Genomic DNA, 27,516 nt, shown 5'->3' on the forward strand with positions numbered 1-27,516 from the left:
TTACGAGGGAAACCATTTACTTACACCAACACAATTTCTATAACAATTACAAACAAAATAAGGATATTACACGTGTTGAAGGCCTTTTTACTTCCACAGCTTCTTGATTGACATGTTCTTCTCACTGTCTTTCTGCATAACCTGGTGACAAAAAAGGGGGGGGGGTGCTCAGTGAAAACGTGGAAGGGGGTGAAGCTTGTTTTATGAACTAAAGCACCAAACAGTTCCTAACCTTTGCCACAGCCATCTCAAAGTCCTCCTGGGTGACGTGAACTCGCCGCTCTCTCAAAGCGTACATCCCTGCCTCTGTGCAAACACCCTAACGACACACACAATTGCCTTGGTCAACAAGATGCCACCGTTCTAGTTTACACGGTAGTAGACCGTTACTGACCTTGACCTCGGCCCCTGAGGCGCCGGGCATCAGCTCTGCAATCTTCCGCAGGTTAATCCCGCGAGTCAAGTTCATCTTCCTGGAGTGGATCTTCAAGATGTCCAACCGAGCCTATGTACAACCAGAAAACAGTCAGCACCGTATCTACAGATAAAGATTCGCTTCAAAATCAGACTGGGTGAAAATGTGAACCTCTTCATTCGGAGGGGGGAACTCGATCTTCCTGTCGATCCTGCCCGGCCTGAGCAGAGCAGAGTCCAGGATGTCGATACGATTTGTGGCCATAATCACCTTTCAGGGACAAAAAGTGGAGTTTATAAAAATACTAAACATATATGCAGCATCTCTGTACTCACACTAAAGGTGTATCATGCACAGAAAAATTATTTTTTTTTATCTCAGGAAGGATTTATACAAATAACTTCTCAGTGAAGAGTTCCTGGGGTACAACACTAAAATGACTTGGAACCTTTTAGTTGCATTTTTGCTACCTTGATGTTCTTGGTGGCCTCGAAGCCGTCCAACTGGTTGAGCAGCTCCAACATTGTCCTCTGCACCTCACTGTCGCCACCTGATCCGCCCTCCAGCCGCGACGAGCCAATGGAGTCAATTTCATCCATGAAGATGATGGAGGGAGCGTGCTCTCTGGCCATGACAAATAGCTCACGCACCATACGAGCCCCTAGACCAAGAATTATCAAATGGTCATGCAAACTAGAGCCTGACCGATATATCGGCCGGCCGATATAAGCCCTTTTCAAAGTACTCACTATTGGCCGAAATTTTTCCGATAGAACGCAGATAATTTCGCATAAACAGAACAGTTACTGAAATAATGTTTGTGTCGGCAATGTAAAATGTCCTTGCACTGGTTGTCCAGTAGATGGAGCTCTAACTCCATTCAACAGAGCTGCTTACACCCCTGCATAAATGTGTTCATCACTGGCCCACGTAGTTCACCATCACACTGCACTGATCAGCTGACAAAAGCATACAATTGTTTATAAGGATCTATAGGCTTATCCTGAACCTATATCTAAGTTGCAGCAACAAGAGGTACAAGATCAGATGTATTTCACAACTCTTTTTAAGGATATGTATTTGCTAATTTCACAAAGGTTTCATACTTGATTGCATTTTCTGAACTTGAAAATTCTTCTCTTATAAAGTTAATCAATGAGGACAAAGCTTCAGCTTTTAGCTCATACCTTTTTTGTTAAGGGTCCAAAAAAGAACTTTTCATTAAAAAAAAAATAATAATATCGGCTGATTTATCGGCTATCGGCAAATCAGCCGATTTATCGATTATCTGCATTTTTTTCATCGAGATATCGTTATCGGCATCGGCCTCAAAAAAATCCGTATCGGTCGGGCTCTAATGCAAACTTAAAAAAATATATATATATATATATATATTCAATTTAACTTTTATCAGGCGCTCACCCTCTCCTATGAACTTCTGGACAAGCTCAGAGCCAGACACCCTGATGAAGGTGCAGTCGGTGTGATGGGCCACAGCTCTAGCCAGCAGGGTCTTTCCGGTTCCAGGGGGTCCGTACAGCAGCACACCCTGGTCACACACGCAAAGCAGGAGAAGGTGGAAATCAGTTTGAGTCTCATTAAGACATTAAGCCTGTGCCATCAGCTACACTATCAGTTGCCCACCTTCGGCTGTGCGATGCCTAAAGCCTCAAACAGCTCCGGGTGCTTGACAGGCAGCTCTATCACTTCCTTAATTTCTTTAATCTGCTTATCCAAGCCACCAATCATCTCATAGGTGGAGTCCGGCACCTTCTCCACCATCATGAGGGACACCAGAGGGTCCACCTTGTTGGGTAAAATCTTGTGCAGGGTGTAGCTGTCGTTACGTAACGCAACACGACAATTTGGCGTCACCTGGTAGAGAAGTGACAAATTAGTGATGAATAACTATAAACCTGTTGTAATAAGAAGAATCACACATACACGCATGCACATTTGTAATACTAACATCATTAATGTCAATGTTTTTGTCCACATCCACAACAAATTTTCCTTCTGGGTGCACCTAGAAATGAGAAGAAGATATTAATTTAAAGTGCATGCTGATCATCAACATGAAGGGTATTTTACAGGGATCTGGAAGATGAGGACACAGTGTACCTTGACCAAAACTTTCTTTTTGTCCATAACTCTAACAACTTCTCCTACATAGGAACCCTGCTCCTGGAGCAACTGCAACTCCTCACGAAGGAGACGCACTAAGGAAAGGGTCAGAACTTTAAAAACTGGATGTTTCCCCCATGTGTATGCTGTTGTCATGAGGTGCTGTTTACCTTTAGCATTGAGCTCATTCCTCTGTGCCTGTAGGCGTCTGAGATTCTGGCTCTTTTCGTTGACTGTCAACTATTTAAAAAAAAAAAAAAAAGAGAGAAAAACAGCTCATGAAACACTGCATTCAAAAATAAGATCACCCTTTGAATAAACAAACGTTCGAAAATCTCTTCTTACCTGTAACTCCTCTATTTTGGACAAGTAGTACTGTCTGAGACCTGAGCCACCTTTAGTCTCCCCGACCTCCATCTGCCAAAGACAAAAAACCTGTAATAGTCAGCCAAGTCACACAAAAACACCGACTTTAGACAGTTAATTATCAACCAAACACAAATGATTCTGTTTCCAGCTTCTGAAGTCAGAGATTTGATTGTTTTCTCCAACATTTTCTAGAACATTCCAGTCAATCAAATGTGCATTTGACCACTGACCAATCAAGGACGATTTTTGGGTTGGGTTGCAATTGTATATTGCAGACCCAAAAGTCACCATACTTTGACAATTCATATTAACTAGCATTTAAATGGGGGGGGGGGGGGGGGGGGGGATCTGTGGGAAGATACTAAACTATTTTAATCAATTATAGTCTGACGATTAATCATCTATTATGTGACAACATTTTGAGTTTTTATATATTAGTTGATTTGAGCTTCTTAAATGTATTTTATTTTACTTTACTCCTTCCTGGCAGTAATCTGAATATCTTTGGCTCTGGACAAAACAAGCTATTTTAGTTCTGGATAACCACACAGACATTTTTCACTACTTTGACATGTTATGGCTCTAACAACTAATTGGTCAATTAATTAATAAAATAATTGTCAGTTGCAGCCCAAATACTTACAAACCTGATTGTTAGAGCTGCAACAACCAATTAACCAACTATCAACAGACTTAAATTAATCGTTTTGAGGCATTTTCTAAACAACAATAAACTGATTATCTTTGATCAGTGGAAAAAAAGTGAAGCATTTGAAGGCATCATCTCAGGCTCTTGAAAACAATGATTGACATTTTTCAGAATTTTCTTGACATTTTATGGACCAAAGAACTAAATCGATAAAATATTTCCTCAATTTAATCGATTACACAAATAACGTTTATTTTTAGAAATAAAACAAAAAGTTTAATTGGAAATCCACAAGCTTTAAAAAATAATGCAGAGCTGCAGTCAAAGATTGTTTTATTATTATTATTTTCTCGAGCCCGACGTTGTCCTCGGTTGTTTCGTTTGACTGACGATGTAAAGCCTTCAGTGAAAACCCTTTAGTTTGACTTTTTGCGCTTTTTGTCTGTAAATCGTCAGATTGTCAATGCTAGCTGAACATTATATGCATACTGTTTAACTAACGTTTACTTTGTGGCCAGGTTATGGTCGAGATGCTACGTTATTTTGCAGTTCGTTCAACTTAATAAATGAGGAGTATGAATATAAAAACAGTGATGTTGTTGACATAATCACTGTGCTAGATGCCGCTAGCTGCGTTAGCTACAATGAGACAGCAAACACCGGCAGTTTCACTATCTTCAAACAAGTCACATTTCTAAGACGCTCACGCAAATGCTTCCTATCCGTCGTGATTCAATTAAAGTTTTCGCCTTGAAGCTGAGCAAAAGCTTCGTTAACAGTAGTAAAATGAACTAAATAGCAGGGGGGAAAAAATATGCTTACATGATCAATGCCATCAACCTCCATGTTGGAATTTTTTCTACATCCGCTGCCAGCTTTCCTCTTCCTCTTCTTCATGGTCCCACAGACACCGAAACTTCGAAGCTCGTTTCAAACTCCCCACTTTACTGCTTCAGCTTCAGCTATGATCAAAACCTATACAAACGGTGGCAGACGCTCCATCTCGACTTTAAATCTATAATTGTAACAAAAATACACATTTTTAAATACATTTGCTTATAAAAACCTGAAGTACCAAAACACAGACGTCATTATTAGTTGCACTACAGCCACAAGTCCAGCAGATGCCGCACACGAGCACAAACTAACTTTTGATACAGTGGTTCAAAGCTTCAAAACTCTCCAATTTCTTAACGGAGGATTGGATCCTGATGGTATTCCCCTACCGGTGATATGCGTAATGGTTATGATTTTAAGAAGGTTACCAGTCGATTTTTCCCAAGTTATTTGGGATAGGACAGAGCACCCCCTACAGGCCTGCTCGATAACTACACGTTAGTCAAACAACTGGTTCCTGCTTCTGAGATTCAGGAAATACGCTATTTTTTTTTTACTTAATTTGTTTTAAAATAGCAGTTAGTAGATCTTGCTAACACGGTTTTACTAGGTATCCATGTGATAATTGAGTAACAGATCCTTCTTGTTTTACTTGTCTGGGTCACACAAGGATGTTTGACTCCATGATCCAAAGTTCTTCCAGAACACAGGAAAAATTCCTCAATTGGTGACAGGAAAAGACCCTGAGGATGAGAAGTCGACCAGAGTTTCCAGTTCACTCACTTTACACTAGAGGTGGGCAGATCGATCCTAATATCTATAATATTGATACCAACGCTGGTATTGATATTGAACGATCCTCGTGTAAAATAATCGACACTCAGGCTTTTTTTCTTTCCCGCATGCACTGACTGCTGCACACACAGATTCATCAAAGTCTGCTCTCTGTAAGAGCAGCGCTGCGCTGTGTCACACAACATGGAGCAGCGCACCCTTGAATTGAGGTTTGTCAGCCCTCTACCTCAAGAGATTTTAAGTTGTGTTGAGTGATATTTTTTAAACAAAAATGTTGATTGTGATAATAAGGTATTTTGTTGTCACGTACAATGTTTGGCGAAATTCTATCCTAGGTCTTTTGGATCCTTTGGATCTATGAAGCTTAAATATGAAAAAGTATCGGTATCGGCAGTATTGGGCCTCTATTTACTTGGTATCAGATCAATACCAAAATTCCCGGTATCGCCCACCTCTACTTTACACATCTGAGTAAAGTCTCCAAAAATAAGTATGGTCCTTTTGGCTACTGTATGAATATGACAGATGCCATATTCATATAGAAGCCAAAAAGGACTATAACAAGGCAGAGTTTCACTGCAAGTTGGACATCAATAGTTCCAAGCGATCCAATGCATCTGCTTGGGAAAACGTGCACACCCACAGTAAATTTATATTTGTATGCGTAAGACTTCTGACTTGAATGGACGTTCCATTGCAATTTTTTTTTAAGATCGTTACCACCATTTCATAACACAATAGAATGCAGCATTACTCTGGCAAAGGAGCATGAATCCCCATTATCAAAAATGAAAAAGTGAAGTGAAACAAAATCATGACCACGTGACGCAAGAATACAATCTGTAACCTCACCACTAGATGACACTAAATTCTCCATACTGTACCTTTACCAGCATTGTTCTTCTCTTTAACCAAGTGTCAAACATCACATGGCCAATAAAAATACACTTAATCACAGATGTGGGAAAATATAAAATAAAGCACTATGCACCAAAGTTGAATGCGCATTATTAAAATAGTATGTAAAGTGTATTCAAATAATATGCATAATGTATAACATAGTATGTTACAAAAAAGTACAGTAATGCAAACATCTATAAACATGTTTATTGCAAAAATACTCCAATTGTATAAAAAGATAAAGGCTTCTGGGAGACGATACACAACATGTAAATATTTTTAACTGTCTGTACAATTAAAGTTAAGATTTTACACATTCTAAGTGCCTTTTCACATAAACTTTGGCACAGTGATATCTTAACGTGGAATGTTTGAAGCGAAGCCTGCACTCCCCGCCCCCCCCCAATAAAACCCCAACATAAGAGTATGATATTGAACCATCCCGACCACAAATGAAAACTGCATGTAAATGATCAAACACACACACACACAAAGTCCCCAAATAAATGCCAGCTGTGAATGAAATCTTACCTTCTTATATTAATTAAAGAAATGTGTAATTCCAACTCATGTAGTTGCTGTTAAAGAAAAAGTAAATTATAAAAGCATTAATAAATCAGATAAACTTCTTACTGCTTTCTATTTAAAATATAAGGCATCTCAAAACCAGCTGCCTGGTCCATAAATATTTGGACACACGTTTCCCTTTTTTTTTTAAGACCTGCTGACCCTACACAGATTTAGCATACTATTTGTATTTTTTAACAACTGATATAAATGAATATCAAGATATAGAATTGACTTGGAAATGCTCATGTATCCATCTCCTAAGTAAATCCCTTCGGCTGCTCCCTTGTATAATTTGGCACGTTTTACGCTGAATTCCCTTCCTGACGCAACTCCACATTATATGGCGAATGTGGCAGGGGTGGAGTTTGAACCAGGAACCTTCAAGCACTGAAACCAAGTGCACTGACCACTTGTCCACCACTCCTGCCTTCATGCATCAATCTCCTAACGTACCTAAATTAAAATGGTTGTAAAAGTGATGATTTGAATTAATAATGACCCACATAATGTCGATTTTTTATAGTTTCTTAAAAATAAAATAGAGGACTGTGTGCAAAAATGACCGCAATTCCTATATGGTTCATGTGATATTTTTGTTAAACCCGCTGAATTAAAGTGGGCAGTCTACACTGCATGTACATGCTGAATGTTTCTTCTTAAATCCATTCTGCAGGTGTACAGAGGCCAAAAAAAAAAAAAAAAAAAAAAAAAGGTTACAAGCACTGTCCAAATATTTATGACCCTGACTGTTTTGAGTGTATAATCCAAAACTTTTATATTTATTTCAATAAAAACTAGAATTTTCTGCATCAAAATATATTCTGTATTTTCTGTAAATATCGTTACAAAAACGTATGTCTCATTTTGTATTCAACGAGACATTAGCAGATTTCAGGCAATGTCCTTCTAAAACATTTATGGCTTTCAGAATTAATGGTAAACAGGCACAATTTTAACAGAACACACCAACTTATGGCGAACAACATGTAGAAAGCACCAAATATTAATTTTTTAAGTACTATATCAAAATTATTAAAAAATAAAATAAAAATAAAACAAGCAGACCATTTAAACAAGCTTAAAATGCAACGGCAAAATTATTATTGGCACCATGTAAATCAGAACATCGGTCCCATATATTCAGCTGAATTTAGAATTGTTAAAGGATGTGAATACAGAAGACGTATCCCGCTGAGAAGCGTCTGCCAAAAACGGTTTTGTCATGAGAAGATTCAGCTGCAGCATTACTTTCCCCCCTCTTTCCCAGTTCATTTGATTAAGGCTTTAAGATGTGAAGGTCCAGTTTGCAGACACACTCCTGGATTTTTAGGTGAGGCGGATACCCAACACCTGCTCCAGCTCTTGTCTTCTCTGCTGTACCTGAAAGACAGTAGGTGCATAAGAAAGCGCCAAAATGTAACATCAATCACACACGTAAGCTGCAGTGCAGCAGAATCCATCACTCCTTACTTTGGAGTACATGTATCTTCCCACTGCCTCTGGTACCCAGGCTGCCTGGTAGAACTCCGTCCTCCTCTCCTCCTCTGGGTTCCCTGCTACATCAGTCATCAACTGCAGGGGGAGAACAAAAAATGAATTAGGGGTGTGGCGATATAATATTTTGGATCGGTATTAACCTTTTACTGTACAAAATTACAGAATGGAAATTTCAGAAAAAACAGAAATAAATCTGATCAGAGTCTCATATTTCAAATGAAAGTCATGTTGTGGGCTTTGTGCGGTTTCCTTCCAGGAGGAGTAGAATATCTGTTTCACATCTGAGTTGATGTTTTGTTATTAGCAAACTACATCCACTTCTTCAGTGTTTAGTCAATTTACTCAGGCTGCAAAATATAAAGCAAAAAATATTGAGCAAAATATAAAATACTTCTGCATGATTATTTAAGCAAAGTTTACATGGTAAATTCTCATTCATTTAGTTTGCTTTAAAATGACTCAAATTTGAAAGAGCAGAGGTGCATCACAAGTGCATCCAAGGACCATGTATAGGGGAAACATCCTCAATGAATTAAAAAACAAATGTGCTGGTCAATTTCTTTTTACATATACAGTATTGTAGGTACTGCAGTTGGTTGCATGAAGCAGTTTATTGTTTCTCTGGATTGTATTTGTACAATAAAGTGTAAAAAAAAAAGTGGGTAAAAACGGAAACAGTATTTGAACAGGTTGTCATGAAAACCAGCTCTACAAGACAGATTTAGCGTCTGACATCCTGTTGGAGTTTCTCCATACGAGCAGCGAAGGGTTTTACCTTTAGATCTCTGCACTGGGACTTCAGCCAGTCCTGGATAAAGTCCTGTGGATTATTGCTGAAGCTCAGCATGAAGTCCCTCTCAGTCTTTAGCTGGTTAATGTACTCAATCGTCTCATGGATCTGCGGTGAACACAAATTCACAGCTGATTATGGATCAATGCTGCTGCACTGCATAGTTACAGAAATTAAAAAAAAAAAAAATTCTACATAGAAAACATGAGAAAAACGCAAAATCAAAGAGGAAAAAAATCTGTTTATTCACATTCATCTACAACAAAAATTCGACTTCCAAACTACAGCAGCATGATCCGATCTCAGTGCTTGAATGTTCCTCCTGGTTTCAAAATAGTTTCATATGAGAACTTTAACATTTCACTGCCTGTACCTTCATCTCCAGGGCTGCAATTTCCTGTTGGTTAGTTGTGGAGGACAGAAAATTATTCATCTGACCCTTCAGAGGGTCCTCTACCTCCACATCGATATCATAACATGCTGTTTTCTTCTGATCTGTGGGGTCCACACTGTTCAGACAGAACACAAAGAAAGACAGAAGGAAAAAGTGGAGCGTAAATAAACACACAAGCAATGGGAACTGATGATTCTAATAATATGGCTGCAGATCATAAAGAAGAAGAAAACTCGTAATATTACACTGTAAACACTGATTGATTAAAAAGTAAAAAGATTAAAAGTAAAAATCATCTTTCTCTTTAACATGCACAAAAGAAATGTAATAATGTGGACTATGTGATTTAGAGTTGAATAAACTCCTGTTTTTTATGAAAAAATACTAACTGAAAATGTGTGACTGCTACATTTTTATGATTTTTCCTTCACTGGTAACAGTGTCAGGTTTGGACAACAAAAGTGTAGTTGAGTGTAGTCCATCCCAGACAGAGTGTGTCAGCAACAACAATAGATATCATCACACACAATGATGATGAATTATTAGAAGGTGGTTAACTTTGAAGCAGCAGATTGATTGAAAAAGCAACATTGTTTACCCCAATGGTTCCCAAACTTTTTCTGCCAGGCCCCCCTTTGGCCAATCAAAATGGTCTCAGCCCCCCTGTGAATAAAACACTGAACATCTTGAATATGTTTTCTTCCAGCCCTGCAATAAGTCAGTCTTGGGTGCAGCTGTGAGACTGCCACTCTCAGTTCATTTTCAATGTCCAGTTTTAATCTGTACTTTGTCTTGATGGAGGCAACAGCACAAAAACCTATCTCACACAGGTAGGATGTGGCAAAAGGGAGAAGGCTCTCCTGCCCAGCAGTGGGTACTCCTTCTCCACTCCAATCCAAAATGCAGACAATGTCTTGGACTTGAACTCCAGTCACAGCCTTGAATCTGAGGTGACATCAATGAACTGCTCTTCCTCTGCTGTGCTAACGTCATCAGCTGGAGTTGCACTGAAGGGGTCTCTTATCCTGTCATATTTTGATGAATCTTGCACTGGAAAATACTTTTGGAAATGTGTTTTAAGGGCAGAGATGTGATTTTTCATGCATGGGATCACTGTGTTCTGCAGCTTGTTTGAATCAATGAATGACTTCAAGCTTTCAAATGAGTCTATATTCCCCCCGTAACTCGCTGTTCCCACATCCCTAATTTTCTTGTGAATGATGTCATTTTATCTGCCAGCTGTGGGAGGTGTGTCTTAGTGCCCTGCATCTGCAGATTAAGTTCATTAAGTTTTTGAAACATGTCACTCAGGTATGCAAGCTTCATGAAGAAGTTATCTTTAAACTTGTGGGCAAGCTCATTACCCTCCTCCTCCAGGAAGATTTTGATCTCATCCCGCAATTCAAACACCCTGGACAAAACCTTCCCTCGTGACAGCCACCGGGACTCGCTGTGGAACAGTACAGCTGTGTGGTTGGAGCCCATCTCCTCACACAAGGCAGAGAAAATCTGGGCTTTGGCAGGTCGTGTTTTGATGAAGTTTACCGTAGCAATAACGTCGGTCATAATATCATTCAGCTCAGGACTCAGCTGTTTGGAAGCGAGCGCCTCTCGGTGTATCATGCAGTGCATCCACTGCACGTCCAGGGAGACGCGCTTGATGAGCGCCTGCAGCCCTCCCCGTCCCAGCCATTGCTTGAGCGCCATATGTGCAGATTCCCACACAGTCCTCCCATTTTAAATCAGCATCTTTCAGGTAAGTGTTGATGATGTTAAACAACTCATCCCCAGTGGCCCTGTTTTTTACAGGTTTACAGAAAAGCAAATCTTCCCTCAAATCCTCACTATCGATGAATCTGACATATGTTATTAATAAACAGTCCTTGGCTTCGTCCACCTGCAGAGCAAAACGGTTGTCTCGTAACTTGTCATTGAGCTGCTCCTCCATATCTTTTGACATGACATACATGCGCCTTGCAATGGTATTGTTTGATAGAGGTATAGTCTTTAGTTTATTGGCAGTTGTTTCATCAATCATCGTGGAAACCATATCAATAGCTGCAGGCAGTATTAATTCCTCAGCGATGGTGTGTGGTTTTTACATTTTGCAACTCTGTAGGCTACTTTATAAGAGGCAAGTTGCGCATTTGATGTAGAAACAGCTGCGTTTGTAAACGTATTCTGTTGTGCACGACAGCTGAGAAGTTTTTTCCTGAAGAACTCCACAGGCTTCTGTGTGTGTGCAGGATGTAAGGTCTCTAAGTGACGCTTTAGCTTGTTTGGCTTCATGCTGTCCGAAGCTAGCACTTTGAAGCACAGCACACACTGTGGTCTCTCTTCATTACCCACCGTTGTATATGTGAAGCCGAGGGCGAGATATGAATCGTCATATTTTCTTGACTTTGCTTTAGTATTGTCTGTTGCAGTGTCATTATTGCCCTTACATTTCTGTGACTGGGGATGACACTAAAACCAATCATTGATACTTTAAAGTCACTAATGACAAACTTGAAACATTGTGATGTTTCAACTGCAACACCCATGTTTGAGAACGTTGCTTGAGGGTCCACATCAAGTTTTATGTTGGGGCCTCATTTTGTAACTACTCTGGTTTGTGGTGCAGACTCAACCCCCTGCAGCTCAACATATCTAAGATGAAGGAGCTGGTGGTGGACTTCAGAAGACACGTTCAAACCGAGTTACCATCAGTGGAACAGAGGTGAACATTGTGGACTACTACAAGTACCTGGGTGTCCATATAGACAACAAACTGGACAGATCTTTCAATGTCTGCAGAAATATTTTGCAGATGTTTTATCACTCGGTGGTCTCCAGCATCATCTTCTATGCTGTAGTGTTCTAGGGCAGCAGGCTGAAAGCAGCTGACATGAATAGACACAACAAGCTCATCAGGAGAGTTGCCTCTGTCCTGGGGGTTGAGCTGGAGTCTGTGGTGGACGTGTCAGAGAGGAGGATGCTGAGGAAACTGCTCAGAATCCTGGACAACACCTCCCACAAACTGCATGCCACGCTGATGTCCTGTCAGAGCACCTTCAGTCATAGACTGAGACTACCGAGGTGCACCACAGAATGCCAAAGGAGGTCTTTCCTACCTTTGACAATCAGACTGTATAATTCCTCCTCCTTCTGAAGGATGAATGCATAAACAGAGTAATTCAGAGTTATGCCCAACACTGTCAAACATCTTGTGCAATATATCTTCCAGTCTTTTTGCATTAATTTGTTGTACTTATAAAAAAAAAATATTTATTGATTTCTATTTAATACCAACACTTTTTGCAATTGTGTATTTAACTAACCATTGTTTACCATTTCTGTACTCTTAATTTTCTTCAGGATAAATAAAGCTGACCTTTATCTTTATGTATTTTAATGGGAATTTTGTGGATATTAGTAAAACTATATATTTTTAGAAACTGTATGCAATAGCCACAGAAGCAACCACGGTGGCCTTCTTAGGTTTGTAAAAACGGTGTCATAAAACTGGATTACATGTGGGCAAACTCCCATTTATGGGTGACCACCTTGGATCTGTATACATGAGTTTACCCAGATGTACTTTTTTTACACAGTTGGCACCACTGGATGTCTTGGCATTGAAAATGAGTATTTAGCCACTGGAATCAAGTTCTGAGGTCATCTACAAAGCAAGATACAAAATATAGGTGGTAGACATGTCTATGGGATATAACACAGGCTAAACAATGTTGCTTTTTCAATCAGTATGCTGCTTCAAACTTAACCACCTTCTAATAATTCATCATCCTTGTGTGCCCTTTTAATTTGGTGTAGTAAGATGATATTTATTGTTGCTGTTGACACATTCTGGCCATACAACGTACACAGAAACACTACAAAACAGCTTTTGTATGACGTGCTTTCCAAAAAATGTATAGTTTTGCAAATCACCACAACATTCCAAAGAAAGCTTGTACCTGAACATAGTGAACCTGACTACACCTACTGTTTCATGATGTTCCACCTGATATGCCCACTCTGGTGTTGAAACATAGAAAAAACCCAAGAGAATGAACAGCTACACACTGTGCAGGGTCTGCACATTGCTTGTTACAATGTTTGCAAGCTTAAATCCAAGGGAATATTTTTGGAAGTTGAGACAGTTTGGGGGGGAAAAAAAGAAGCTGTTTCATATTAGCTATTACAAAACACATCATGATCTTTCTCTCTCACACACAAAATGTGACACGTCCACACATACCTAATGATATGATTGATGATGATGGGGTCAGGGTGCTGCAGCAGGCCTGCCAGTTTCATGGGAATCTCAGAAAACCGCATCCGTGGACAGCCAAAGATCTGTACATTTTACAATAGACATATGAAGTTATTTAAAAATAACAGTGACCATAATAGATTTATTTACAATAGATTTTATGTACTAAGACAGGTTTTGAGTGAGTTATTGGTTTATGTACAACAAGATGACTGGAAGATACCAAATCATTCCAGAAACTGATGGAATTACTTTTAAGAGACTCTGAATAACAATATTGAAGGGACTACTAGACGAACTGGTGCCTTATTGTCTTTAAGTGTGTGTGTGAGTGTGTGTGTGTGTGTGTGTGTGTGTGTGTGTGTGTGTGCATAAGGGGAAGGGAGGGGGGGGATCTACACAGTTAACAGTAATTGTAGCAAAATTATTTTTTTCTTAGGAACCACATGCAACTGCACCATCTGTTATACAAAAACACTAGGAGCTCACAATCAACCACACAGACGAAAGTCCAAAACAACACCCAGGAATTACACATTTGTCCAACAAAATCTCAGGATAACCACCCAAGAAATAGATGGAGTTGGAGGCATCATATAGAAATGTGATAACATGACCTAAAAGGCTGTCAATGAAGAAGGAAACTACTATTCTAAATCTACCGTTAAAAAAAAAAGTTTACAGTTGATCACCAGGACAAAAGCAGAGTTTGTTTTAATGTCAATTGTGGACTAACAAACACATATTGTTTGATAAATTGGTGTATGTGCAGTTGGGGAAACAAAGCTTAGAGATTTTATACCAACATCTGTCTGCAGCTGTATCCTGGATGGTTCTAGAGAAGACATCTGTTTGCAGTTCACTAAATTTCTTGGCTTTACCGCCGTGTTTCTGTTCCCTTACCTGTCTGAAATAGCGGTTGCAGTTGATGTATTCTTTTTCATGACTGTCCTGCAGCTTGTTGTTCTTGATGTAGAGCCAAAGAGCCTGCATGATGCTGGCCCGTGTCTGTGTGTGCACACCCAGCAGACGAGCCAGCCGCGGGTCCAGTTTGTACTGAGGGGGCTAAAACAGGATCAGAATGTCAGGGAAGCCCACGCTAAATTTGAGACCCTCTGGATTTCTCGTCTCTACTAAAAAAATGTTTGACAGTCACAGATTCTTATAACCATTTACAGGGCGTTTGTTGTGAAATGTGTGAACTCGTGCTCACATACCTGGTGGTCAAGCATGAGCAGCAGCGTGCATTTGACGTTCACGTCGCCAGGCCTCTTGACCTGAAATCCATCTGTCTCCTGAGTGGTGGGCATCCTATGCCACTGTTAACAAAACAAATATATAAATAAATAATAAAAGAAACCCCATAGAAATCAAGCTACATTGTATATTTATTAATCAATCAACTCAATCAACTTTTTTCTTGTATAGCGCCAAATCACAACAAACAGTTGCCCCAAGGCGCTCCACATTGCAAGGCAAGGCCATACAATAATTATGAAACACAGTCTACGTCTAAAGCAACATAACCAAGGGATGGTCCAGGGTCACCTGATCCAGCCCTAACTATAAGCCTTAGCGAAAAGGAAAGTTTTAAGCCTAATCTTAAAAGTAGAGAGGGTATCTGTCTCCCTGATCTGAATTGGGAGCTGGTTCCACAGGAGAGGAGCCTGAAAGCTGAAGGCTCTGCCTCCCATTCTACTCTTACAAACCCTAGGAACTACAAGTAAGCCCGCAGTCTGAGAGCGAAGCGCTCTAATGGGGTAATATGGTACTACGAGGTCCCTAAGATAAGATGGGACCTGATTATTCAAAACCTTATAAGTAAGAAGAAGAATTTTAAATTCTATTCTAGCATTAACAGGAAGCCAATGAAGGGAGGCCAACACGGGTGAGATATGCTCTCTCCTGCTAGTCCCCGTCAGTACTCTAGCTGCAGCATTCTGAACCAACTGAAGGCTTTTTAGGGAACTTTTAGGACAACCTGATAATAATGAATTACAATAGTCCAGCCTAGAGGAAACAAATGCATGAATTAGTTTTTCAGCATCACTCTGAGACAAGACCTTTCTGATTTTAGAGATATTGCGTAAATGCAAAAAGGCAGTCCTACATATTTGTTTAATATGCGCTTTGAATGACATATCCTGATCAAAAATAACTCCAAGATTTCTCACAGTATTACTAGAGATCAGGGAAATGCCATCCAGAGTAACGATCTGGTTAGACACCATGCTTCTAAGATTTGTGGGGCCAAGTACAATAACTTCAGTTTTATCTGAGTTTAAAAGCAGGAAATTAGAGGTCATCCATGTCTTTATGTCTGTAAGACAATCCTGCAGTTTAGCTAATTGGTGCGTATCCTCTGGCTTCATGGATAGATAAAGCTGGGTATCATCTGCGTAACAATGAAAATTTAAGCAATAACGTCTAATAATACTGCCCAAGGGAAGCATGTATAAAGTGAATAAAATTGGTCCTAGCACAGAACCTTGTGGAACTCCATAATTAACTTTAGTCTGTGAAGAAGATTCCCCATTTACATGAACAAACTGTAATCTATTAGACAAATATGATTCAAACCACCGCAGCGCAATGCCTTTAATACCTATGACATGCTCTAATCTCTGTAATAAAATTTTATGGTCAACAGTATCAAAAGCAGCACTGAGGTCCAACAGAACAAGCACAGAGATAAGTCCACTGTCCGAAGCCATAAGAAGATCATTTGTAACCTTCACTAATGCTGTTTCTGTACTATGATGAATTCTAAAACCTGACTGAAACTCTTCAAATAGACCATTCCTCTGCAGGTGATCAGTTAGCTGTTTTACAACTACCCTCTCAAGAATCTTTGAGAGAAAAGGAAGGTTGGAGATTGGCCTATAATTAGCTAAGATAGCTGGGTCAAGTGATGGCTTTTTAAGTAATGGTTTAATTACTGCCACCTTAAAGGCCTGTGGTACATAACCAACTAACAAAGATAGATTGATCATATTTAAGATTGAAGCATTAAATAATGGTAGGACTTCCTTGAGCAGCCTGGCAGGAATGGGGTCTAATAAGCATGTTGATGGTTTGGATGAAGTAACTAATGAAAATAACTCAGACAGAACAATCGGAGAGAAAGAGTCTAACCAAATACCGGCATCACTGAAAGCAGCCAAAGATAACGATACATCTTTGGGATGGTTATGAGTAATTTTTTCTCTAATAGTCAAAATTTTGTTAGCAAAGAAAGTCATGAAGTCATTACTAGTTAAAGTTAATGGAATACTCAGCTCAATAGAGCTCTGACTCTTTGTCAGCCTGGCTACAGTGCTGAAAAGAAACCTGGGGTTGTTCTTATTTTCTTCAATTAGTGATGAGTAGAAAGATGTCCTAGCTTCACGAAGGGCTTTCTTATAGAGCAACAAACTCTTTTTCCAGGCTAAGTGAAGATCTTCTAAATTAGTGAGACGCCATTTCCTCTCCAACTTACGGGTTATCTGCTTTAAGCTACGAGTTTGTGAGTTATACCACGGATTAATGCTCAACAGAATTTCCTTAAACGAACCCAAAGATTGGTACTGGACCCATTTTGGGATGAGTGGAATTGGATCCAAATCTGAGTCCTTTGGTTTAACCCAACATGCCACCTGTGAGCAGTGACACTTTTAACATCTGTTTTGGTTTCATTTCTGTTAGGATGCTCTCACTTTGATGCTGTTGTTTCAAATCATGTTTAACTTCAGCATTTGTTTTCCCAGGCGAAGTGATATCCTTGCTCGTTTGCATCTGAGTGACTTGCCGCTGAACACAGAGCATGTTGATGACTTTGGTTAAGTCGAATTACTTTAACTGCTGCAACAATCTTGACTATTTTAATACCGCTGAAAATTGTCCTCGAGGCTCAGTTTACCATTAACTAAAATGACACAGAAAAGTCAAAGGTGCAATTTTCACAATGACATTTAGCTGTCAGACATATTGAAATAGCTGTTGGGGTTTTTTTCTACCTGCCTGAACCCCACCCGGTAGTTTTATGTGGTGAAAGAACACAAAAAAACAGATGTTGTATTAAGAGACACCTACACTGAGAACAGTCACTAAGACAACGCTGGGGTCTTCCAGAAGCAAACATCACATGCACCTTTGCAACAGAGAGCCCAGATATTAGGGCTAAGCTGTTCTTATTCCTGCAATCGACCTGCCCCCAGGTGGGCGGTCTTGCCTTGCTGTGTGTATCAGTGAAACTATGTGATTGGCTGCAATACTGGTGCATCTGCATGGTAACCGAGTGACGTGATTGAGTTGTTTATTCAAGCAGCATGTGTCATATCAAAACTTTGTGAAGAACTTGTTTGTGTCAGCCTGATGAGCAATAACAGAACATTCCATCAGGTGCCCTGATTTGTGCCAGACAGATATGAAGCACTTGTTTTTAATCAGTTAGACTGCACGCAAAGCAGTTAAGTTAAATTCACTTTGTAACATTAAGTGGTCTGAGGACATCTGGGTGTCAGGACAAATCCAGTTTGTAACATTACGTCATGGAACATTCCGACATAGCTGCACTGTGTTTTACGCAGATTTCAAGAAGCATGTAGTGTAATGTGAGAGGAATAAATAAAATATTCTACATCCTTAATATTTGAAAAAAACCTAACTAATTAACAGATTTCATCATCACAGTGGGAAAACTTAAGTCCTAAGACCAAGTAATTTAAGTACATAATAGAATTGTAAATGTGTTAAAAATGCATGAATGACACAAAAAAGTGAAAACATTTATTTCCATTGTGGTCCACACACACACGCCCACACACACACACACACACACACACACACACACACACACACACACACACTCATCTTCAACCGCTTAGTCCAATCAAGGGTCGCGGGCGGGGGGGGGGGGGGGGGGGGGGGCTGGAGCCTATCCCAGCAGTCATAGAGCGCGAGGCGGGGTACACCCAGGACAGGATGCCAGTCTGTCACAGGGCCACAAACAAACAAAACACATTCACACCCACTCGCACACCTACGGACAATTTAAAGATCCCAATCCACCTGACCCGCATGTCTTTGGATGTGGGAGGAAACCGGAGCACCCGGAGGGAACCCACGCAAACACGGGGAGAACATGCAAACTCCACACAGAAAGGCCACAGGTGGGAATTGAACCCATGACCTGTGAGGTAACAGTGCTAACCACTAAGCCACAGTGCTGCCCATTGTGGTCCATTTAAAAATAAAATAAAATAGAAATAATAATAAAATAAAATAATGATAATACTGATAGCAGTAGTAATAATAATAATAATGTGCATATAATAACAAGAATGTAAACAATTTATAAATACATTAAGACAATAAATTAACATTAAAAAATTACATAATTAAAAGGAAATAAAAGGGTGACTTCTTCAAAAAACTGTTGAGGTCTAAGGTTATAAACACTACCCAATCCAGAGTCCGTGGATCCCCACAGGCAACGCGCTAGTTATAATTGTAATCCTAACCATAATCTTTTCACACAGCGTGCTATGGAGGAATGGAACATATATTTGTGACAACATGGCCAGCATATGGACAGACTGATTACTGCTAGTATTACTTGGCATAGCCCATATACCTCAGTAGGTACACGCTGGTTTGGACACACTTTCCCATTCAATTCAATGGGAAAGTGTGACCAAACGTGTGACTGGTATCTGATGCTGACGTCTTGTGACTATATCCACAAGAGCAATAAAACATGTAAAGTCTAATGCAAAGCTGGAAAAAAGGAAGGGGTGGGGGTAGGGGGGCTGTAATTGACCACCATATTTCCTTGCATACCTTCTCTCTTTATGACATCGTAATCATCACTTTGGTGAAGTCTTGTTGTTTCAAATTAAATTTACGAATACTTTTAAGCTCGCTGGAATAAATTATTTTTGAGGCTGTTACAAAAAAGGGCTGTTACTGCATTTTGAGAGTCAACTTTGCGTGAGTGCTTTTGACCGTGATTGAGCTGTCGTCCAGCTTTGAGGGCTATTAACAATCCCGCCCCCCCCACCCAAACTGAAGGTAAACCAACAGCAATCTCAGAACATTTTGCTGTCCATGTGGCTCAAATACTTTTAAAATGATGTCATACCTCTACTAAGTGGTTGTCAGGTCCATAGAGCTCCTTGTCGAGCTCAATTACCAGGCTCTTGAAGAAAGATGAGAACTTCCGCTTCTGCTTCCCAGGCTGGGAGAAGAATGTGCACAAAAGAGTGTGAGAGGACAAAGCAAGAGGACTGCCGTCTACAATGTCTCGCATATTTTATTACCACGACGTGTCTGTGCAGCTACATTGTTTTGGTTCTGACCACAGAAACCAAAGTGGAGAAGATGAGAAAAAGCTGTTGGATCCACACCCTGTTCCCAGACCTGTCTAAATGGGTTTGCACAACCGTTTCACTTCCCTGCATTCATCTCTTTCTCTGACTTTGTGCAATACTCCTCCGCATGCCTAAAGAGAAAAAGATCCTCCTCCGTGTAGCCCCGACTGACACAACAAGTCTGGAACTGATGGAGGGAGGGGATGCATGTCAGCTCACGGCATGCAATGGTGGGTGGTTTCAATTCCTTTTTTTTCTCTCCAAAGGAGAACTTTAACTCGTGTGTGAGTGCGTCAGGCGCAGGCCGGGCTGTAAACACACATCTGGTCGAGTGGTCTGAGCCAAAGATACAGACCAGAATTCAGAAACTGCACCACAATGGGTCCACACAAAAAAAAAGAGAAGAAAGAAAATTATCCACTTACTTCCTCCAGAAGTTTGCCCTCTACTCTGAGCTCCCAAGAGGACACCTTCTCTGCCTCCTCGCCCTCGGGCTTGCTGGGGGTGTACGTGTTAGAAATGTAGATCCGAAGTTTGCGCTTTTGCTGCAGCGTGGGGAACAAATCAACACGTAGTTACATCTGGAATTTTACAAGAATTAAACAGGTACTTTTTTTTGGAAAAATGCAAAAAAAAAAAAAAAAAAAAATCCCACACACTAACAACCTCAAATACCATAATGGGCTTCTTGATAGCTTCCTGAATCTCCATGCGCTTTCGGGCAATCGTCTGATCCAGCTTCCTCTCAAATGCCAAGAGGTCCATGTAGGCCTGAGACTCAGGGACCAGGTCTCGTATCTAAAGAGGAAAAAGCAGGACCTGAGTATAATTACGGGACTTTAGACAATAGCTACATCTAAGGACCAAATCACATAAACTTTTCTTACTCTCTGTGGGAGAACCTTGTCAGCCATCTTGCGTCTTTTGGCCCTAAAATGAAAGTGAGTCAAGATATTAACACAGATTCACCGTCTAAATGTAAGTGATCCGATTACTAAAATTCCACATACAGCATAGACCTTGGATGGAATAAAAGTAGACAAGTGGGTTGGTTAGTCAATCCCAGCCAGCTTGTGTAACCAATAACTCAAAAACAGAACATGCTATAATCTTGTATCTCACAAAATTAAAAGAGCGCATAATGAAGAGGAAGTGATTATCTTGTAGTTACTCTTGATGCACCACATCAATAAAAAAAAAACAAAAAAAAAAAACAGCTAGACTTTGCTTATGTAAAACAGCATAAAACTGTCTACCTGCTCAATACTCCTTCCTGCTGGATGGACCAGGAATGCACCTCCATGTCAACAGTCAGTGCATGGTCTTTACGTGCACTAGCACATATGTTGCTTGTTTTTAGAGAAACAATGCCAAGCTTTACCAATTATTTAACATTTTATAAACAGCTTATTCTACAAGCTCATGTTACATGACCTCAGATCAGCAAATACACAAAAAACAACAACTAAAACCATTCACATGGAACTGACTTTATACTGGCACACATTAAGAGAAAGACCTCATTAGCTTAATTCCAGTCCCGGCTGAATAAAAAGTCATAGTGTGGTAACAACATCCTGACCGCGGCACGTACAGTGCATCTGGAAAGTATTCACAGCACTTCACTTTTTCCACATTTTATGATGTTACAGCCTTATTCCAAAATGAATAAAATTTGTTTTTTTTTTCTCTCTCTCTCTCAAAATTCTACACACAATACCCCATAATGACAATGCAAAAAAAATGTTTTTTTTTTTTTTTTTTTGGGGGGGGGGGGGGGGATTTTTGCAAATTTATTAAAAATAAAAATCACATGTACATAAATATTTACAACCTTTGCCAAAAGCTCAAAATTGAGCTCAGGTGGATCCTGTTTGCACTGATCACCCCTGAGCTCTTTCAACAGCTTAAATGGAGTCCACCTGGGGTAAATTCAGTTGATTGGACATAATTTTAATAAATCTGCAAACATAAAAAACTGTTTTCATGTTGTCATTATGGGGTGTTGTGAGTAGAATTTTGAGGGGAAAAAATGAATTTCACCCATTTTGGAATAAGGCTGTAACATAACAAAATATGTAAAAAGTGAAGCACTGTGAATACTTTCCAGATGCAATGTAGGTCATCTCCAAATGAGCATATCTGGCCTCCCCTTTTTCTTCTTTCTTGCTTTCACGGCTCCCTTTCATTGTGAGTTAATCCAGTTTCCTCCAGCACTTAATCAATGAAGAGTTAATAATAATAACACTGCTTCTCTCAGCTTTTAAACACCCTAGAGCATCTTAAGACAAGAGCCTCAATGTGGCTGAAATTGTAATTCACACTGCATGTCATTGCTCTTCACGATCACCAACAAATTGCATCACGAAGTGGTTTACAATCAAAAATAGCTACTTGTGTCTGCTGCTTTAAAGCAAAGCCAAGTCATGAGATCGGACGCTAACTTTTAATACTGGAACGACTTCACAAAGAGGCTGCACATCACAAAAACAGAGCATTGTTATAATGTTAAAAAATACCACAACAGATAAAAAAATATATATATATATATATATATATATATATATATATATATATATATATATATATATATATATATATATATATATATATATATATATATATATATATATATCAACTAGCCTAGTTTTACCTGACAATTTGAAAAATCACTTCACCAAGTGACAACATATAATTTTAAGCACCATCTTCAGCTTGATTATCTCCATCCAGAAAATATCAGTAAGAGATGAGTGATTGGAACAATTAGAACCCACTTTGTTTTTTTTTAAATAACCTTAAACAAACTGCACCATAAGAGCCAGATCATAAGGAAATCTCACAGTTTGACTCTACAGCCATTATAAAAAATTGTTTGTTTTACCAAAGCCATGTGCTATTGTGGGAAACAGCAGTCACATTAAACAATGTGCTAAAAATTACACTTTTTAGGACAATTCGTATTCAGAGTTCCTATTTCTCATACACCCCCCACCGCACACCCCAAATTCCACACTTTACCCTCGTCTGAGGCCTCCCAGGGCCTCTTGTTGCTGCTGTTGCTGATGAAGAAACCGCTTTCTTGATGCGTCCAAGTTTGGGGGTCCCATGCTGGGACGCATGGGCATCGTCCCACCACCATATGAAGGACCTGGAAGGTGCCCCGCCATTGATCCCATTGCACCTCCTATTCTGTTGGAGGGCATCCCTGGGCGCTACAGAAACAGAATGGAACATAAAGTTTTAAGTTAAAGTGATTGAATTAAATGAATTCTACAACCAAGTCAAACAACAGGGTAGGCAGTCCAATGACATTTCAGATCTTCCTGACAATAGAAGACAAAAGCACACAGGCATTCCCATGCCACAGATGGAGTGTGATTCAAAAAAAGAAAAAGTTATCCACTTAATATATCAGTTATCACTTGCCCTGTTCTTTAAAAAATCTTTATTAATGGATTTCTAATGAAAATCCAGTATTTCCTCTGTAGTAGTACAGGTCTGGTGGCCCTCCAGGCCTACAAGAACCCATCTCCAGGCCAAAAATATGTTTTTAATAATAGCAACAACAAAAAAATAATCACTTTGGCACATCCAGTGCTTAGATCAACACTGCGATGCTCACAGCCCTACCCCATTCATTCTACTGCACGCCACGTAAGTTAAACACCTATGAAAAACTTTTCTTATAGCTGTAACGCAGTATGAAGTTATTTTCACATGAAGACAAAACTTAACGGACATAGAAGTAAATGTATAAAAAAGTAAAATATGCTTCTGTGCTTCTGTTGTGTGAACCAGTAGAGTTTTGTGCTGTACATGTTTAAGCCTTAATTATTAATTAAATGCAGTGTTCAGCAAGTAGCATCACACCTGAAAAAAATAATTTAGGGGAAATACTAAAATCATTAAGGTATACATATATCTGGTGTTGCAACAGTCAAATGTTGTACTATATACATAGAGTCTCCAATCGCATCCACAGAAGCCTACACATGGGTGTTTAGGTGGCTTCCCTCATAGTCTCCTTGCACGGTCACCATTTATAATAATCACATAATATTTACTTTGTCAAGTTACATACAGCCTATGAAAATGTAGGTACTGTGTAGAACAAAAATGTCTCAGATTCCTTAATATTTTTGTCAAACCCCTTGTAGTGCAGCAGATAAGTGAAACAATCATGCAAATGGTGATAAAAGCATCAAATTTGGCAGAAATACTCCTTAGACACTCCTCTTTTGAAGAAAAGAAAAAAAAACAAAAAACGATTGGCCACTTGATTTTTCCAATCGGTGGTCAAATAGGGGTCAATTGAAGAATTACACAGAGTTCAAATTAAAAGATGCTCTAATCATATTGAAAAATATTTCACATTATTTGCCTGATCATAAAGATTCCAAAAAGGTATAGTTTGGACTATCTGTGACTGAATTCTATGAAGTTACAGGATAAAAACAGCAAGAATGGTGACAAAAGTCAATGTCATTTTGTACAGCGGTCAAAGGTTAAAGTTGCTCCAGTTTTGGTAAAAGGTGATGCAAATTATTGGTTGAGCTAATAGGATTAATAAATGGAATAGTTTGACTGTGTTGAATGCTTGGTCTCCAAAGTAAAGGTCAAACAAGGTCTGTCTATTGGATTCTATGACATGTGACATATGTTACCCCGTAACGTGATAAGTAAGGATGATACATGGTCCAAACTATTCCTTTTTAAAACCGTGTTAACTCAACAAGCTATTTGCATCACTTTTTACCAAAATTGGAGCAACCCCTGTACAAAATGAAACTGACCTTTGTCACCATTCTTGCTGTTTTTATCCTGTAACTCCATATAATTCAGTCACAGATAGTCCAAACTATACCTTTTTGGAATCTTTATGATCAGGCAAATAATGTGGAATATTTTTCAATATGATTGGAGCATCTTTTAATTCTGACCTCTGTGTAATTCTTCAATTGACCCCTACCTGAACACCGATTGAAAATTCAAGTAGCCAATCGGTTTTTTCAAAAGAGGAATGTCTAAGGAGTATTTCTGACGAATTTGATGCTTTTATCACCATTTGCAGGATTCTCCTCTAAATATTCTCTTATCTGCTGCATCTGCACAGCAAGCATAGCACTGTCTCATTTCAACTCCATTGTGGTGGTCCACAAAGACACAATTTCAAAAACGGAGTCACTGTCCAATATGGAGTTAAATTTGTCTCATTAACACTAGTCCAAAATACTTAAAAGACTTTTCAGTAAATAATGACGTTAGCAGCAGTGAAAACCTTTGCAGATGGGGAAGTGGCACAGTGCTGTCCACACGTTGGCATCAGTTTAAATTTGAGATTTTGAAAATGAAGCTTTCACGCTTTTGACAGCTTTAGTGTTTGTGATCGGAGTTTTCTTTGATGACCACATGGATTTAAAAAAAATAAGTTAACCACAGGAACTCAATCATGTTATCTTAGAAATAACTTTCCCAGTATAAGACGTGAATAAAGTCTAAGTTGAGGGTGTACCTGGTGGTACTGGGGAGCGGTGGTCATGCTCCGGGGATAACCTCCTCCAGGTTGCGGCATCGCGCTCATCCTCATGCCCGCAGCGTGTCCCATACTCATCGGACTCACGTTCGGAGTCATCGGTGGAACCGAAAAACCTCCTCTTGATGTCATCTTTCAAATCCACAAGTGTGTGGAGGGGAAAAAACTAGCAGAAACTACTGGTTTTCTTCCAGAAGCCCAGCGGACAAATCAACGTCACTTGTAAAAACTCTGAAAACAGTTTCGTGCAGTTTGATTTAGAACTCTCGGGTTCTGGTGCTGTCAACAAAGAGCTAGCTAACGTTAGCTCCTCAAGTTCCGGGATTTACTTCTGCTTACTGCTTGTTGTTTCCTGACAGTGGTTTGTCTGTCATCTCCTCCCCGTATGTTCAAGCCGAAACGTTACCGAACGGCTTTTGCCACCGTTACAACACTTGAAAACATATCAGCCTGAGTGGCTAAAAGCAGCACGAGACATTCTAACGTCGGTCACTGCCTACAAGACTGTACAAAATGCTGCCTTCCCGGCTATCGGAAATCCCGCACTTCAGCACACATTTTTCAGAAAGAGATTTGTTTCAGAAGTACAGTTTAGTGCAAAACTAAGGGAACCGAAACAGCTGTAAAATAAGTCCAGCTTGCAACTTTCTAAACAATCCTACCTCTTTTTTGTTTAAAATGTTCTTGACTACTCCATTACTGACAACATGCCATTTTAACGTGCTGAACGCTGCTGGGAAAACCCCGCAATTTCCTACTTCTTTTGCCAGCACTCTAACGTGTGACAGTTAAGAAGTAATTTGAGTAATAAGAGACTCATAATTCCTCGGTTTTGCATATATATGTATAGAGAATATTGTTTGCAATATTTCAAATGTTTTAGGCACGTTTAATGCATCATAAAGCATTAAAAACAATGAAAACCTGACAAATACTGATGAATAAATTAAATATGTTATGAATTTCAACTTTAATAATAGGTTTTTTTTTATTATTATTGGTATACAAGTTGCACCAGCATAAGTCGCAGGACATCAAAAACTATTTTTAAAACGAAGTGTATATTTTGCCAGATATGGCAACCACGCACCTAGCAATATTTGACCGGATCTCCTCGCTGATTGGCTAGGTCAAATGACGTCATCATAGAGGGTAGTTAAACATGGCGGCGTCTTTGGCATTGAGTGTTGGTGCTAATTTTTCATCTTTAAATGCTGTTTTGGGTGCCATAAAGTCGTTTGAATCGGAACAGAAAATCACCTACTGGCAGAGGGATTCTCGGACGCTAAAAGCAGCTCAAAAACGTGGCATAACCATGCCCGAAATTATTTCCACCGCCGCTTTTCACCATGTGGTGGAAATAATTTTTGCAGTCTTGGAAATTTTCTGTGTAGGGCGGGGATGATAAACAAAACCTGCAAATTCAAGACAGAAAAAAAAAAAAATACAGAAGTCCACGTCGGCACGTGTGTTTATTCTGTTTTTTCTCAGTCAGTGTCATGTCTGCAAAACCTTTGATCAGTCCACCCCTGAAAATAGTGAATGGTAAAATATGCCAATTTTCAATAATGGAAATCTCCAATATCGAGCTACTATCATGAATGTGAAATAAGATCTTAAACTCCAATCGCCTTTAAGTTCCCGCCCGTCTGTGGCCATTCCGTTCCATCGTGAATAAATTTAGATGGCCGGCAAAACAGTGCAACCTGCCATTTTGCCGGTGCTGAGGGCGCCGCCATGTTGAAATAAACTCTACGATGATGTCATTTGAACTAACCAATCAGCGAGGAGATCCGGTCAAACATGGCTAGGTGCGTTTGCCGTATCCGGCAAACTACAATCTACCTTTTAAAAAATGACCTAAAGTATGAGTAATTGCATTTTACAATTATCTTAATATTGCATAATCACTTGCAACTGTGTTTGTGTAATATTCTACTGGGCATTACACTTACAAAGAAATTCTGGAATAAAAAAAAATATATATATAGCTCACATTCACTTCTGTTGGAACTGATTTTGTGTTGACATGCCA

The 27,516-nt window shown here is 39.5% G+C and overlaps 2 protein-coding genes across 7 annotated transcripts; both read right to left on the reverse strand.

Moving 5' to 3' along the window:
• LOC117531524 (26S proteasome regulatory subunit 8) lies at positions 1–14,818 on the reverse strand. Of its 6 annotated transcripts, none has more exons than XM_034194642.1 (12): positions 4,380–4,447; positions 2,885–2,956; positions 2,710–2,779; positions 2,537–2,634; positions 2,385–2,441; positions 2,060–2,290; positions 1,838–1,964; positions 886–1,076; positions 587–685; positions 395–505; positions 233–319; positions 1–141 (listed from the first exon to the last, which is right to left on the reverse strand). In XM_034194642.1, exons 1-12 carry the CDS (start codon positions 4,401–4,403, stop codon positions 88–90), a joined length of 1,221 nt encoding a protein of 406 aa, XP_034050533.1. In that variant the 5' UTR covers positions 4,404–4,447; the 3' UTR covers positions 1–87. The 6 variants fall into 6 exon arrangements, with proteins under 6 accessions (XP_034050533.1, XP_034050532.1, XP_034050534.1 ...); XM_034194641.1 differs by having other exon boundaries at positions 2,885–2,959; positions 4,380–4,444; XM_034194643.1 differs by lacking the exon at positions 4,380–4,447 and adding an exon at positions 14,813–14,818 and having other exon boundaries at positions 2,537–2,779.
• On the reverse strand, positions 6,281–26,231 carry smarcd2 (SWI/SNF related, matrix associated, actin dependent regulator of chromatin, subfamily d, member 2). Its single transcript, XM_034194637.1, has 13 exons — positions 25,461–26,231; positions 22,967–23,160; positions 20,833–20,875; positions 20,621–20,743; positions 20,371–20,490; positions 19,717–19,812; positions 14,813–14,914; positions 14,499–14,660; positions 13,581–13,678; positions 9,320–9,455; positions 8,932–9,054; positions 8,130–8,231; positions 6,281–8,039 (listed from the first exon to the last, which is right to left on the reverse strand). Exons 1-13 carry the CDS (start codon positions 25,611–25,613, stop codon positions 7,986–7,988), a joined length of 1,506 nt encoding a protein of 501 aa, XP_034050528.1. The 5' UTR covers positions 25,614–26,231; the 3' UTR covers positions 6,281–7,985.
• Between the last annotated feature and the right edge of the window lie 1,285 nt (positions 26,232–27,516).

Source organism: Thalassophryne amazonica, chromosome 18, assembly GCF_902500255.1.
Source record: "Thalassophryne amazonica chromosome 18, fThaAma1.1, whole genome shotgun sequence".
NCBI lineage: Eukaryota > Metazoa > Chordata > Actinopteri > Batrachoidiformes > Batrachoididae > Thalassophryne > Thalassophryne amazonica.

Bases quoted from the DNA above. Each gene is read 5' to 3' on its own strand.
- smarcd2 (XM_034194637.1), bottom strand. From the start codon at position 25,613: ATGACATCAAGAGGAGGTTTTTCGGTTCCACCGATGACTCCGAACGTG. The intron at 9,456-13,580 runs GTATGTGTGGAC...CTGTCTGAACAG, and splicing joins ATCATCAATCATATCATTAG to TGTGGACCCCACAGATCAGA. The intron at 8,232-8,931 runs GTAAAACCCTTC...CTCCCCCTGCAG, and splicing joins CCCAGTGCAGAGATCTAAAG to TTGATGACTGATGTAGCAGG.
- LOC117531524 (XM_034194639.1), bottom strand. From the start codon at position 4,454: ATGAAGAAGAGGAAGAGGAAAGCTGGCAGCGGATGTAGAAAAAATTCC. The intron at 2,442-2,536 runs GTACACTGTGTC...TCTCATTTCTAG, and splicing joins AAAAGAAAGTTTTGGTCAAG to GTGCACCCAGAAGGAAAATT. The intron at 1,965-2,059 runs GTGGGCAACTGA...GTGTGTGACCAG, and splicing joins TAGGCATCGCACAGCCGAAG to GGTGTGCTGCTGTACGGACC.